At 37.8% G+C, this 16,674-nt stretch overlaps 1 protein-coding gene across 3 annotated transcripts in view; it reads left to right on the top strand.

Annotated features, from left to right (window-relative positions):
• NEK10 (NIMA-related kinase 10) overlaps positions 1–16,674 on the top strand; it is a 225,985-nt gene that overhangs the window by 192,688 nt on the left and 16,623 nt on the right. For 2 of the 3 annotated variants that reach the window (XM_012644543.1, XM_012644544.1), the window contains 3 exons: positions 4,066–4,095; positions 6,274–6,374; positions 14,845–14,955. In XM_012644543.1, the coding sequence (XP_012499997.1) occupies positions 4,066–4,095; positions 6,274–6,374; positions 14,845–14,955 (242 nt within the window). The remainder of the gene's footprint in view (positions 1–4,065; positions 4,096–6,273; positions 6,375–14,844; positions 14,956–16,674) is intronic. The other variant, XM_012644545.1, reaches the window with a different exon arrangement.

The raw sequence follows: 16,674 nt of genomic DNA, 5'->3' as shown, positions 1-16,674 counted from the left end.
TGTTCCTGGTACCTGGCAGAGAGAGAAAATTTAAGCCAGGCCTTCTGACTTCAGCTCTAGGCCTCTTCTCATGAAGTCACCTTTCATGAACTAAGAGTCACCCTTATGCCTCTTCACCATGTGTGGCCCCTGGCTACCTCTTTAGCTGTGCACATACCATACCTTTTTATTGGTCTGCACACCAGCTAAACTGGACGTTTTGCTGTTCTTCAGATGTGGCCCTTGCTTAGCTGACTCTTCCCTTTGCTGGAACTGTTTCTTCTATTAATACTTGGAAGCCACCACTCAAATACACCTTCCCTCACACAATTCATGCCCTGTGCCTATTGAAGGCCTCCTAATTCTCCATGGTTTGCTCAAATGTGACCTTTCCATCCACTCTTTATCCCCCACCCATGGTTCTCTGGGGGAACCTCCCATGAAACCCCTATGAGTGCAAAATCGTTCATCTAACCAGGGACACAGGGATTGATTGCTGAATATTTGTAGATTTGAAATACAATTAAGATACTTTATTTCATTGTTATGAAAGTAAAGGAAAGAGGTAAGAGTGAATTTGTATTGTCTTTTGACAGGACAGTTGGTCTAATATAGAGAAGCTCATGTGTGTTTTGGCCTCATTGATTAAAAAAATATATTTTTTCCTGCTTCACAGACTGCTGCCGCCCCCCCTCCAACCTTTCTTTTCTCCAGTTGCCCAAAAATTCCTGATTCTTGACAGAGAGAATGCAGAAAACTAATAAGTTGATACCAGTCTTGGCCAACTGGGAGAATACAGTATACTCTATTTTTCATTCAATTTGTAGTAATTGACAGCTTCAGGGTGTATATTGTAAATTGTAGTTTCCATAGGCTGGATATATAGCGTAAATCAAGTCTGAAAGTACCAGGACTGGGCAACTAACTTGGTTGTTTTATTATCGTGCTATGAGATAATAGAATATAGTGTACTGTGCAGGTTCCAAAGATCTAATGCTTCCAGTTTGTTACATGTATGTGCTTTCCAAAAATATTTATTAGTCCATTAAATGTTCAAAGGGATGGGTAGAACATCATGTTAAAAGTAGCAACCGTTTCAAGAAAGGAAGTAGTATTTCAGGCTGGCAAGGAGTGTAGGTATTATTTTGTATTTGCAGCAAGCTGAGGGATTATCCGTCATCACACAGCCTCCTAGGGATGGGTTTAGGAGGAAAACTGGGAGCCCCTTAACTCCCATAGAGACTGAGTCAGTGTAGTAGTGTTTTAGGGCCCACCTGGTTTAATGTCCCAGCACTCACTTGCTCTGTGATCTTGGTTGGGCATTTTCTTTAATCTCCCTAAGGCTCACTGTCTTAATCTGTTTGGGCTGCTATAAGAAAATACTATAAACTGGGTGGCTTATAAACAACAGAAATTTATTTCTCAAGTTCTGGCGGCTAGAAGTCTAAGATCAAGGCATTGGCAAATTCAGTGTCTGGTAAAAGCCTGCTTCCTGGTTCACAGATGGCTCTTTCAAGCTGTGTCCTCACATGGTGGAAGTGGTGACCAAGCTCTCGCCAGCCTCTTTCGTAAGGTCACTGATCCCGTTCATGAGAGCTACATCCCCATGACCTAATCACTCCCAAAGTCACTGCCTCCTAATACCATCACCTTGGTATTGTTGTTCAATGTGTGAATTTTGGGGGCACAGAGACATTCAGACTATAGTACTCAGTGTCCTCATGTATAAAATTGGGATCATAACGGCCACCCTTTAGAATGGTTGTGTGGATTAGATGAGATTAAATGTATAAAATGCTCCCCAGTCTCTTGCCCAAGTCCACGCTAAGAAAGCACTGCTCTTTCTGCAGGTCCTCCTACCTAACACTCCAGAGGGAAAAATATAGCTCTTTAGTGTCATGCCAACAACAGAGTAAGCTAGCAAATACAATTACTTTTGATTTTTGACACTTTTAAGTAAATTATCTCTTATAAGGAATTTTTTAGTTTCCTTCTAGTTTTAAGACACTAGTCAAATTTACTATTTCAATAAAAACAATAAAAGAATGCAAAGTATTCAATGTTTTAAACTTTGATTTTATTTAAATTTTAAGGGGACCAAATATCGTATATGTTTTGCAATAGAAAATACCACATAGATATGAGTCATGGGCATATTATGTATGACTGACATTGCACATGAACTATGATCAGTCTCACTGATTTTTTTTAAGGAAAAATTGTTCTAATAAAAATATTCTTAGGACAAAATTGTCAAAATAAATATATGCTGAATTTCTTTGTGAATCATTAGGAAGTATAATATTTTCAGAGAGCTAATCTGAAAGATTTATTGAGAGAGAATGCTTTAAAACTAGATAACATGATGTGGCTAACATTTGCCATGAACCTAGTAGTTATTAATCTTTAAATGAAGAATAAAAATAAAAGAAGATATGTATTTGGATTTTTATCATTTTTGTTTTCCTAAAATTATTAAAAGCTAAATAAATATATATTTTGGTGTAGGAGAATGCAAAAAAAATGTGAGATTCGATCAGGTAGAAAATGAGGAAGAATGGTTCTCAAACCTAGGATTAGCTCAATTTGTCCAGGAAATCAAGAGAATTTGCAAATGTTACAGGTAGATGCCTCACACATCATTTTCAGTCCCAAGTTTTCTTTCTCTTCCCAATCCTAACTCATGACACAGTTTAGTAATCCTGCCAGAGCACCCAGTAATGCTGAACTGGTGGTGGGATCCCAGCTTGCCTTGATGCAGCAGCAGCAGCTACCCGACAGGCTGTTCTGGTGGTTGGTACCTGAGTCTAGGTGGTAGGAGTGGGAAATGCCCTTTAAATAGAAAGGAAGTTACAGATTAGGTGAAAATGCTTTTAACATATAAAATGCAATGAAAGTATTAGTATTCAGAGTATGTAAAAAGTATTTACAAATCAATAAGAACAAAGAAGCCTGGGGTACAAGCAAGAAATTCACCAAAGAAGTACAACAACCTCAGTAACATTTAGATAAATACAAAATAGAAAAAAAATTAAAGTGGCAAAACTGTATTCTGGTAATACGTAGTGTTAACCAAGGTAAGAAGAATGGATTCTTTTCCTGTCAGAGTATAAAGTGATTCAGCCACTTTAAAATATATTTGTTATAATAAGAAATGTGTATGTCCTAGGGCCCAGCTATTTCACTTCTCCTTGTCTACCCTAAAAGAACTCTTCTACTTATGTACAATGAGGCATGCACTTGTATACTCACTGCAACATCACTTATAATCATGAGAAATTGAAAGCAAACTAAGTGTCCATCAAGACAGAAGTGGCTATGTAAACTACATACTACATCCAGAACATGCGGTACTATTGCAATATACTCAATAGTTGTAGAGAATAAGCTAGAACTGGGTGTTCTGATAAAAAAGGATCTCCATGATAGACTGGGTGGGAAAAAAATTGTAAAACAGCTATATGATGTGATGAGTCACTATTTGTTTAAAAAGAAAGGAAGAGAGAAAGGGAGGAAGGAAAAGAGGGAGGGAAAGAGGGAGGAGGAAGGACTACCATAGATTTTCAAACTCTTGGAAGTGACCATCAATCAGAAGCACATTTTATATCCTGACTGAGTGGACCCTTGCAATGCCTTCTGAAATTTTTTGATCTGGTTTCAATGCAGTCCATTCCATTATTAAAAATGCTGGTCATGACTCATTAAATTGATTTCAGGTCTTAACTATAGTTTGAAAAGTATTGTTTTGGGGCACACACATATGTATGCAAATGGTAGAAAAGTGACTGGAAGGCAACACACCACTCTCATATCAGAGGTTACTTCTGGGAAGGTGGCTATGATGGATGGTGGCTCTGGGGAGCCTTGAGCCTCATCTGTAACCCTAATGTTTCTGTTCATTTGCTTGCTTATTTTATTTTTTAGAGAATAAGCAATTATTAACTATTTTCAGAAGTTAGGGATTTACTGGGATTGAGAGGGTAGTGGTCAAACATTCTTAAGAAAAATAATTTTTAAGTTAAATTGAATAGCTGAGTAGTTCAGAAGGCAGGCATTCTAGCTAACTCTTTCTGTTTTTGTATTTAGGGCCACAGATGAGCACATTCTTGTGGCGAGGTAGAGTCAAACCTATGTGATATTCCACTCAAAATGTCATCACAAACCTAAGAACTCTCTGCCATGCTGTGAGATTTTAACTCATTATCTATAAATGTTGCATCTATAAATCAAAAACATAAAGTAATTAATATAAAAATGATCAACACTCAAGCTCTCTATTTTCAGAAAATGCAAAGTTAATGTTTTTGTAGCAACATCTACTTGGCCACATTACACAGTGTCTCGTTTTTTTGGTATGAGTCTAGACAAACAAATAGTTACATTTTAAGAATTATTTCTGCAAGGGGCACCATTGTAGGAAATATGGCATATGTATACTTGGCCATCTCTACAAGCTGGAGCAGACAGCTGCAGTTCTCTGCTTTCTATTTTAGAGCTAAATTAATTCTTTCTGATTTGCCTTTACATTTTTACTCTAAGAGCGATTTATTAAACCTCATCTTAATGATAAAATAATTGGCACTTTAAAGGAGTTAGACACAATGTCCAGGTGAGGTAGATCTTTAAATTCCAAATATTTAAACAAGGTATTAACTGCAGATGAACTAGAACTAGATTATTTCTTGTGCTAATTTCTTAACTAAGATATCTATAAAGTATTATTTCTTTTTTTGAGACAGAGTCTCTCTTTGTTGCCCTGGCTAGAGTGAGTGCCGTGGCGTCAGCCTAGCTCACAGCAACCTCAGACTCCTGGGCTCAAGCAATCCTTCTGCCTCAGCCTCCCAAGTAGCTGGGACTACAGGCATGTGCCACCATGCCTGGCTAATTTTTTCTATATATTTTTAGTTGTCCGATTAATTTCTTTCTATTTTTAGTAGAGACGGGGTCTCGCTCTTGCTCAGGCTGGTCTCAAACTCCTGAGCTCAAACAATCCGCCCGCCTCGGCCTCCCAGAGTGCTAGGATTACGGGCGTGAGCCACCGCGCTCGGCCATAAAGTATTATTTCTTTAAATGTTTATATTTTATTCTTTATTGCATTTTGTGTCTTAAATATAAATTTTCATAAGCTTATAATAAAACAACTTGACTCTTTTAAACAAACACATAAAATTTTCTCTTTAAATGTCTTGAAAACAAAATATTTATGGTAAAATATGCAAGCTTTCTCAGAAAGCACTTATGTAAGAATCATTTTGTAAAAATCTTAGCTGTTGCTAAAGCAATGATTATATTCATATTTAATTTCATAGAGGCTCAATGTTGTATGAAGGGAAGAAAAGTGGATCTTTAGGACTTTTTTTTAAAAAAGGGAAATTGGCAAGAGAAATATTGTTGCAAAAGCATGCTCTAGGTTAAGGGGACGATGGGAAAGAGGAGGAAGAAGAGAAAGGAACGAGGATAATACACATCACACATACGAAGTCTCTCTTCACTTTCTCCAGTGTGGTTCTGTGGGTGAAAGGAGGCAGAGGTGGCCTTGTAGCTAATCTAGAGATTAAAGTCATTCCTTTAAATAACCTTATATTCTTCATTTAAGAATGGACCATTTGTGGCTATAACAGGAAGCTGGGGAAGCAAACCCTCTGCAATTTGACATCATGTTAGCCTGAAACTGTGAAGGTGGTATGGCCCTATGATGAGAATTCAGTATAAATTATAAATGTATCCTATTTAGACCTATAATTTCCATCCAGGTGAAAATTGTAATTTGTAATAATCAAGGGTTTGAAAGTTACTTAATCCTAGCTAAGAGGATTTTTGGATTTTTTTGCTTTGTAAGATTGCTTATTCAGTGTTTACATTTAGTAGTTTTGATAAAATTAGTTTTAAAACATGTTATTGTTATTGAGGGCATAATGAATTAAAAATTTAAAAGCATGATATCCTCTTAACTATATATGTCTGAAGCTGGGCTTTTCAGTGGTCACAGTATCCAAAGCACCACTGACTCCTGATGGCAGCCTGCTGTAATTGCAAGCGAAATATCCAAGAGCTAAGCAGTGTTTAAAATGTTATGATAGGAAACATCATTATGTTACATAGAAGTCTGAGAAGTAAAGGGAAGATTGTTTATTTCATATCATAAAATATTGAAGTGTTACAGGGTCTCTGCATGCCATTTCATTAGTAGGGTGAGGTCTTTGCTTTAAAATGTTTTTGAGAATTTTACTTCATCTTCCACTACTATCACTGTTGAAAGAGAACTGGACTAACTGTAGAATTTATCACCCACAGCATCTGCAGGAATCGCTGTGTCCCAGAGAAAAGTACGTCAGATCAGTGATCCTATTCAGCAGATATTAATTCAGCTTCACAAAATCATCTACATCACACAGGTCAGTGTTCTAGCTTTATATTTTCTTTTCATCTTAAATGCAAATTTGGTGCTAATATTGCTGAAGAACTGCTTTGTGGGACTTTCATTTAGAGTTAATACTTGTTCTTATTCTCTCCAACCACATGTATTTGGGGACATTTTGGTTTAGCAGCAGAGTGGGGAATGTAGTAAGGTAAAAAAACAAATATGTCATATTTTCCTGTGACTCCTAACCTCCTTTCTCACCGTTAGTGCCCAGCCCAAAACAAACTTTAACACAAATAGCCCTTCAGTGTGGGGTGAAAGTAGAGACAGAGTAGGGCTTCTTTGCTCATAATCAGCTTTACTACAGGAAAAAAAAAAGGAAAATAGTGCCCACCCATTAATCCTGATGGTACTGGGTTGAAACCAGAACGTTTCAGAGACAGAAAGTCAAACCACACAAAATCCAGAATTGTTAAGACTTCCTTTTCGTAAGTCTCGGTGACTCCTAGGCATCAAAGAAACAATCAGTGCTAAAAAATGACCGTTAATTACTGACAAAAATCTGTCTAGTGATAAACAACTTAAGTGTTAATTTGCCAAAGGTAAATGTACAGTTATGTACTCTTAATAAAAAAAAAAATTTTTGTAGACAAAGAAGTGCAGACATTTGAACATGAAAGTATTATTTTGAAGTTTAACATTGTATGTCTTTTGCAGTTTATTAATTCATTTATTATTTGACATATAATTATTAGGTGCCTACTATGTGCCAAACGCCATTCCAGGCACTTAAGATATATCAGTGAGCAAAACATAAATATTTCCTCACCTTAAGATTCAAAGAGCCAATGGTGGGGGATACTGTCAGTTGCCAATTGTGGCAATTCTGTTTATACCTGCAGGCACTGAAGAGAAATACCACTAGGTCATTGGACCACCTGGGCCCATTGTAAGCCAAACTTGGGCTTATATTGCATCTATCACCTGACTAACCCCCTCCCCTAAAAACCATTTTCATTGTTGTACCACAGTGATATTATACGATTCTAGGAATTACTGTCAATTTACAACCAATGTCTAGCATTCCTTGAAAGCCTGGGCATTTCCTTTTCCCCAGTGAACAATCACTCTAGCAAGTGGCTAAAAGTCTCTTTGGGGAAGGCTTGGAGGAAAATTTATAGTGTGTACTTGTATCAATGCTTCAGGGCCCTTCCTCAAGGGGTTTTAGCTTCCCTATTGATCAAGGGGCTTTGGGTCTTTGAACTGACTTATGTCTGGAAACCATGTGAGAGGCTTTAACTCTCCACTGCGGCAATGGCAACTCAGGTCAGGTTTTTGTCTAGCAGATCTAGGGTTTCTTTTCTGTGAAATAGATCAAGGAATACTCTAGTAGGCAGAATATCTATTTCTTTTCCAGGAACACTCTAGACAATTAACCACCACCAAAGATCTGTATGGGCCCAGGCATTCTAACTAACAGTATATCTCTGCTGCCCTTTATGGTAAATGCTTGCAATTTGTCACTGGTGGTCAATTGCTGTCATTTGGTCTCTGCCAGTTGGATACATGGAATCATGCATCCTTCAGTGTCACACCTGGCCTATGAAGGAGAGCAACCATAAAGCTTTTCAAGCTTTATGGTTTCAAGCTAGTGCTCCCCTCTGCAATGTGTTTCTCAATGCCTTAGTGAAAGGACTAGCTTCTGGGGGTTCTTGCTGAATGTGGTTGGGGAGTGGGTGTGCAGGTCACACATGGGAAATCTACCTCATGTTCCTGTCTCTCTAAGCCTTGAATTCCCCCTCCACATGCCAGAGAAGCTCTGGCATTTCATCCTCACTAAACACAGGCCACTGGTGAGTACAAGTCAACCAGTCAACTAAGCTATCACCTCTAGCTGCATGAACTAATGTATTAAATCTAGAATCTCTAGTATGTGCATCCATATCAATTAATCCAGTCTGATCTTGTGCTATATTTCACCCTTCTTGGCCTAACATTCTTGCAATCCACTCCTGAACATATTCTCTGGGTTGCTGCTGATACGTAATGGCAAAATCTTTCAGTTCTTTTGGTGTATAAGCTATTTCGTCCTGGGTCATAGTGTGTGGATTATATTGAAATATGACCCTAGTTACATATTTGACCCTCATTTTTGCCTGTCTTATGAGCATCCCTGTTTAAGACATTTGTCCCAGACAAGGCTGTCATATAGAGTTTTTGAGTGAAGAAAGGCTTGTCTTCTCAGACACAGGGTGACCAGCTATTTCCACTAGCAAGGAAGGCTCAGAGCAACTTGGGTTTCAAGATTGTTAGTTTTATCTGGGTCTAATAAGATATCCCTACTCTAAGTTTTAGGATCCTATTTTTTTTCTAACTTTCATGTGAGAAATTTGATGAAGTGTGAATTCAACTGACATTGTAATTTAGCAACCTGCCCAATTAAATTTTGCATTTGCACTTAAATCACAGCCATATAAGTGTCATGGAAGCACAAAGCAATGGATTCTTTCAGGTCTCAGACCATGACTTGAGCTGAGAGTTAAAGGATCCACGTTTGTCATTTTATTTCGGTAAGTGCTCCAGTGCACTTAGAAGAATCCAGTCTATACCACAGTTCTTATCATCACCACTTAACAATGAAAACAGCAGCCATTTGGGCTTCCAAGGCACCTGCTTTAGTTGGCCTTTCATCAAGATGATAACCTGATTAATTGTGATGCCACTGCATGCCATGGATCGCTAGCATCACATGTCCTATTGGCAACAAACAAACAAAACTCGGCACTGGGATCAGTTTCAAGGGCACAATCAAACCAATTCCCAAATCCTATCTATATGAGTTCTTCTCTTAAGACATTCCTAGAACCTGAATCTGTATTAGCAAAGATCCAGCCAAAAACCACACAATAATTTTAATAGGGAAGGCTTAATATAAAGAATTGTGAACTATAACAGAGTATTATCTACTAAGGAGGGGAAGAGAAATCTAAAGAATATAGAAGAGCAGACAGGGAAGTCACAATCTCTGGGGCTGAGATGGAGCACCCAAGAAAGGAACAAATATGGAAGTGGGCAGTTCTACCCTGAGCTGAGGTCCAAACCTCACTAGGAAGGTCAGGAAAAATTGCTAAGGTGCTATGCTGGAGAGATTTGAAGTTGAAGCGTGCCTCTGGGGGACCAGGGCAAGCCATCCACAGTGAGGTACCATGCTGTGGCACTTGTTGGGATAAACATTTGAGGGTGTTATGCTGAGAAGCACCCTCTGTGGGACCAGGGAAGGCCCCCCATTGGTGGGTGCTGCTCCCTGGGACTCTGTGGGGAGCCTTCTGCAGAGTTGGTGCCACTGGAACTGACTAGGGGTGAGCACCAACCACTGGGGTCTCACATGTGCTGTTCACTGGGAGCTGCTGGAGCAAGGTGAGACAGGAGCAGCACTGGAAGCAGAGATGAATTCTACCCTCCCCCGGTGTCCCAGCAGGGCCCATTTCTGATTGTAGCTTAGCATCCTGCCAGCTGGTAAGGGAGAAATGTTTCCAGCATCACAAGAAGGGCAATTAAGGGTGGGCTTAGAGCTGACAGCATTGATAACTGGCATACTTAGCCTGGGGGAACCACCTCTGAATTCTCATTGCTTTGCCTTTGACTTTCCCTCTGGCCCAGGGAGCCTTTAGGCCTGGAGCTGAATAGCCTGGCTCTTATCTAATCACATTTTGTCCAAAATCTGGTTTTCTTTTTAGTCACCCTGAAAGCTGCCTTTTTGAGGCACAAGAGTCTAAAATTGATTACTTTCCTCTCTATTTTCTGCTGTCAACCTTTCTCTTAGGCAATCACATAGAATTGTCTAACTGATTAAATTAAAGAGGGTAAAGGGGTATAAGGAAGTATTGTTGGAGGGAGAGAAGCTTAGTTAATCTGCCATATCTGTACTAAGTTAAAATATTATATTCAAAATATATTTCCATTTAAATACTAATATGTAAATATGAGAAAGCATTCTTAACTTTAGTGTTATGGAAATAGCTTTAAATAGATTTTTAGTTACCTCAATTACTAACTATTAAATTGAGAGAAATATCCTTTGAAATTTAAATATAGTTTCCGTATGCCTGCCTTGCTAATTTTTATGTAATAAAAAACTTTTTAATGTATGTATTCCATTTCTTTATTGGATTTGAAAGTATTTTAAAGCAAGAATGAAACTAAATATCTTATTATTATGCTCTTAAACTGCCAGCATAACAAATGATTTCATATATTTTGGCAGGATGGCATTCCTTTCTACAAGTTCAGATATAACTATTATGATTTTTAATATGTATTTCAAGAATACTTTAAAGTTTATGACATTGCACATAGTCCAGAATGATTCCCCTCTGGGAAATTTTAACTTAAGGTGCTAAACAAAGTCAATGTCTTTCAAATAAAGAAGAAAAATATACATCTAAACATTATGCTAGTATATTTGTTATAGGTTAAAAACCAAGGTCAGTTTTCCCTGTCTGCTAATTGCAAAGGAAAACTATTGAAAGTAAGACTGAATTGACAAAATAAACAAACAAACAAAACCCTTCTTTTTCACATATTTATTTACTAGTCAGACTCTCACAGACTTACAGTTGGTGGCTGCCCTGAACTGCAGGGCCGCAGACCTCCTATTATAACAACCAACAGATGAACTTACAGGGAAAACTTGTTACTTTTGGCTGGTGGTGGCCTTTCTTGTCCGGTTTCCATGGAGACAGATCTGAGAAAATCATCTCAAAGCAACTGTTTTACAAGGCAGGATATTAAAATCCTTACCCTGCCTTCACTGATTTGACCTTTGTTTTCATCAGAACTAAAATGGTAATCTTAAGACCAGCAAGCAAAGAATGAAATCAGTAGTTCCTTTCCATTGCTGGAAACCAAAATCTATCTTTGGGTGTTTAAGGTGACTAAAGTACATATGCTACCTTTTAGTATGAGTCTTTATGGGTTATTGCTTAGGTAAGACCTGCATAGCCAAATGAAGCATTGGGTTTAACCCTATACTTATGTTTTGATTGTTTTGTTAAGAAAATGCTTTGAAAATCAGCATATAGCAACTTTTAAAAATTAAGCATCTGTCTCCTAGAGCCACACTCCCCAACCCCTGGGCCATGGCCCAGTTCCGGTCCATAGCCTGTTAAGAACCAGGCTGCACGTCACTGCCTGAGCTCCACTACCCTCCCCACCCTACTGTGCATGGAAAAATTGTCTTCCATGAAACTGGTCCCTGGTGCCAAAAAGGTTGGGGACCGCTGTCCTAGTGATCAGACAGGCAGTTTGAAGATCCTTTGGATTGCCCATCTTCACAACCATAATTATTGCCAACAAGAAAAAAAAATGTGATTCAGAATAGCAATGTGCTGTCTTCAGATGAAAATTATACTACTGGCTGTCATTATCATTGGTGAAACATACTGTGTTCTTTTCAGCAGTAGTGCTGGATAAAAATAGAACCATCCATACCCACTCATCTGGATTTCCTAGTTACTGATGGCAAGTGTGAATGAGATTAAACAAAATAATCTCTAGGGTAAAGTTGTGTGTTTCTCAAATTGACTCGTGTCTTCAGGGTTTGTAAATTCCAAGAAGGTGTTATACTTTGTGTATTTATTTTGTTGATAGTATTTGAACATTTTGTTTTAGCATTTAGGGAAATCTCCTCTTAAGCAGTAATATGTCAAAATAACGTTTTGAAAAGTAGAATAAGACACTAATTTAAGTCACTATCAAATGGAGCTCTGTGAACTATGGATGGTCTTCTCATGTATTCTTTGAGTTACTAGAGAATGCAGGCAGTTCATTGGAAAGAATCTATGAATTCTGCAAGTTTGAGAAAACTAGTATAAAACATCCAGAACAGATTTTACTTTTTCTTTTGTCACTTTCTGTGGTATAGCAAAAACAGGCAAATTAGAACAAACTTAGATTTTAGACTTTGAGGAAGTCATTATCTTTTCAAGAATCAGTTCCTTCATTAGTAAGATGGGGGAGCTTATAGGACTATAGTAAGATCAATAGCTTTCTAATACTGCCCTGAGTATGCATCTTAAGTTGACTAAATGGTGACTGACTCCAATGAGTTTTTATAAAGATTAATTCAGGCCATCAGGAGCAGTAAAAGCAATTCTAAGTTAACTAGATGCTTATCAAGTTAAATGAATAGCAACAATTTGCAGAGTATCTGAATTAATAATTTGATACCGGTAGCTGCCAGCACTGGGCTAAGTCCCCTTTGAAGGAACCTATGAGCCCACTGGTGTTTCACACTTTTAGGTTCGTTGTAGCAGAGAAGGCTTACTGTCTTTCCCTTTGACAGCCACATTGCAATCAGCTGAGCAGCAACTAGGCAGTCCTGGGCCAACACTGTCCTCTGGTTTTCGATTTGGGCAAGTGGCAACTTCTGGTGCATAACAATATGAAATTATCAAACCCGGTGCCTTTTTAGGTACTTTTTTGGTCCCCTCACCACTCCAACCCATCCCCTTGCCAGCAAAGTATGCACATGCATCTCTCATCATTGCCTATTTCTACTCTAAGTCAAATTAATTTCTCTTTTGCTGTTCTCTCATGCACACATGTGTTATTTATACTCATTTTCCTTCTCATTTGTCTTCCAAATATTTGCCCCTTAATGCTGAGAAATCTCTGTCTCTTTGCCCCCTCCCACTTAGCCCTCTCTCCCCTTTCTTCCCTCCTTCACATTTCCTGATTTCCCCCTTGCATTCCATGTGAAAAGATAACAATAATTATAACTATTTGCTGGGGGTGAAGGGAGAAATCGCATCTGGATCAAGGTAAAAGAAAGTTATAATATTGACATCAGAAGAGATCAGTAGAGACTCAGTCCTGCAAAACCTTTCAAAGTATACTAAAGGGTTTCAATATCTCCAGAACAGTCTTATCTCTTCCCTAATTAAACCTACTTTGACTCAAGCACTAGGATTAAAGATACATTTTAAAAACATTTTTCAATTGCATTATTTTTCTGTTTTATATAATTACAGTACTTTATAATAGGCCCTACATCCCATTGTGCTTGGGATGATGAGCAGTTTGTCTTTGGCTATATAATCAGCTGTTGTGAGCTCTTGTAGACCCTATTCTTGACTCTACCATTACCTTTTATATATACCTCTCTTCCATCAAACTTGAGTGAAGAGATATACCTTGTATTCATCAAGATAAGGGAAGTTATATTGCACTAACAGATACACGCTGAATCCGTGGGCTTGGGACAGGGGAGGTTTATTTCTCAGTCAGTTAAAGTTGGATTGGTCAAGTGGCCCTGCTCTATCTTGTGGCCATGCCATCAGAATAGGTGGGCTCCATGCTCCCTGTGGAAGCGGAGGACAGAAATGGAGGAAACACACTGGCTTTGGAGCGTCTCGTCCTCCGAGTGGCACAAGTCATTTTTATTGGCTAAAAGTAGTCACATGGCACAGACTCAGACTGTAAGGGAGCCAGGAAAATGGAGGAAGAGTGGGGTAATAATTGTCTCTGACATATTCCTCTTTCTTTTTATCTGAGCTTTGATTAAATGTTTGTTTAATTTTGAGAGCTCATACTACCACGTTTTCCTTCCCACTTAAACCATCTTTTTTTCTTACTGGTTCCTTTTCTCTCCTTTCAAGTTCTCTCCATAATTTAAACAAAACTAAACATTATTTTAACCCTGAGAACCTTGTAATTCTGACCCTATTTCTTTTCTGTTATCCTTCCTCCAAACTTTACTTCATCTCTGTACTTTTCAGGACCTTTGATTTTCTTGTATAGATCCAACCTGCAAAACATTACAAGTGAGTTTTTTTAAATCCTTATTTAGATCTAATTATCACTTTTTCTAAGATTCTAAAGTGACATTCTATTAATACTACTTACTTATTAAATATAGCTCATCCTGGTCCAGCCCTAATATATACTAATCCATTTTCTCTTTCTTCTGGATAAAATTGATCTCTAAAATCAGATCTCTCTCCAGCTGAAATTTCAGGAGCATTCACAAGCAGGCACCTGACTATATACTAAAGTAGATATGTGTTTCCTGGTCCAAAACATCAAATCCTTCAGGGCCAGGGCCATAGCTGGGGTGTTTAGCATGACTCTGGGCATGCCATAAAGCACCTAAACATCTGATAAAATGCACCCCTCTTTTGTCAAGGCTGTTATTTGCAAAATTCAATATATGTGTACAATTAATAATTTATTTATTTGTTATATGAAAAATAATATCACTAAGTAAAAGAACAATAAGATAAATGGAAGCAGCCCTTTGAAAGAGAGCAGAGTAAAATATTTTATTCCTTCTGGGTCATAGGGTAAAAAACTATAGCATATAGTCATGCTATTTACAGTAAAATTTAAATTCTTATTTAGTCTCGTTGAGTGAATATTATTACATTGACACTCAGTAAATGTTCTTGGTAGTCAGCTATGCAGTGTTAACAATTTGTTTATAATAATTTTCTCATTTTATGCAGCTTCCTCCAGCTTTGCACCACAATTTGAAAAGAAGGGTTATAGAGAGATTCAAGAAGTCCCTCTTCAGCCAGCAGAGTAATCCTTGTAATTTGAAATCTGAAATTAAAAAGGTATGATATTCTATATTTAGGATTCTTTTGCTAACAAAAACATAAGAGTTACATTTTACGTCTCCTTTACTTTTTACTTTAAGCTCTCTATCCTCTGTTAAAGGTTATTATCATTACTTAAGGTACTAAATTGAGGTTATGTCTTTGCCTCTAATTTTCTCACCTTTATTTCTGTGGCCCTTATTCTCAGATAACTAACAGAAAGTTCTTTCAGTTTTATTGTGTTTTCCTAAGAGTAAATGTTATTACGTATCTTTAATTTGGAATTTGTATATTTTAGCCTCTTTGGGAGGATTTTATTAGAATAATTTTTAACTAGCCCCTAAATTAGCTTTGCCACTCTGAAGTCATTTAACCAAAAAGTCATGATTTTTATCACATATGAGGGTTGTCGGAACTATTCCTAAGGTTCTTTCCATCTTTGCCATTCTACAATCTCCCTAACTTTTGGTGCTAGCAAATATTTCTATTCATGCATATAGAAAAAAAACCACAAAGAGTCTGAAGCAACCAGGCAGAAGGAAAATTGTTTACCTCTGGTTAACAAAACTTGGTGATGGGAAATCCCCTTGTCCAGGTTGATAGCCTTTTTAATACAGCCCCTGAAGGTGGCCCTGAGGTCCCCATTTTCCTGTCCCTGAAAGGCCCAAGGTACAAGCAATTTGGGTCCACTTGGGTAAAGATGCTTGGTCCCACTTCAATTTCATATTTTTTAAAAAGTTTCATCATATGCTTAAACCTTGGTATGGTCATGCTGCCAGTGACCTTTTCCTATAAGTTTTCTCTTTAATGAATTCAATCTTAAGCATAAACTTGCTCATTCATTATTCAGGAGATATGATAGACTCTTTGATAAGAAGTGCAAACAATATGTTTTGGCTTTGTTGTCTTCTACCAGAGAGGATCTGCACATACCTACACAGAAAGGAAATGGGGGAAAGACACAGCTGCAGATAAACAAAACATAAACCCTACCTCACCAGAGATTAGAGAAAGATTTCTTTCAGGGTTGTGTCTGCAAAAAGGGCCAAGAAACAGAGCTGGAGGAGACAAAAACAGAAGTAGAGAAGACCTCAGATATTTATCTTATAAAATTTATATGCTGTATCATGAATACTAATAAATATATTTTTAAAAACAGAAGCTCAAATCTCCCATGAAAAGATTACATGTTGCTTAGGTTTTATATTCTTATTAAAATGATATTGAGAGTAATCCAGTTTGTACACAAATTTATTTTAACAGAAATCCTAGTTTTATGAGAATGAAAGCATCTGCTGCAAACTGTCTGCTACACAAAGGTGGCTTTGGCTCTCCCCTGCTCAGTGATTTTCCATCAGTGCATGCCCTTGAAGTGAATCATGTTCTCTTTTATTATTTAGGCTTCCAGTTTTACATCTCTTCCTCACTGTTTCTCTTTCCTCCCCTGATAGAAAAGAGAATTCTTTTGTTAAAGTCTCCCATCCTGCCCCTTGTATTCCTTCCTCTGGATTGTGGCGGTGTCTCTCATTAGAGTGCTTACCATTTTTTCCTCTTGGTCTGGGAAAATAAAAACAGATATTGATGGGGTGGTATAGGGTGTTTGGGAAGCACAGGTGAGGGAACCCGAGGAAGGATAAATTCATCCTTATTTTTAACTTGGTTAAGATGCAGGTTAAACTCTCCCATGAAAAATGCCAAGATCCTCTTCTCTGATATTACAAACTCATGGTGGTCTGG

Source organism: Propithecus coquereli, unplaced genomic scaffold (assembly GCF_000956105.1).
Source record: "Propithecus coquereli isolate 6110/MARCELLA unplaced genomic scaffold, Pcoq_1.0 Scaffold214, whole genome shotgun sequence".
NCBI lineage: Eukaryota > Metazoa > Chordata > Mammalia > Primates > Indriidae > Propithecus > Propithecus coquereli.
Note: the sequence above shows the minus strand (reverse complement) of the source record. Positions and strands in the feature narration are given on the sequence as shown.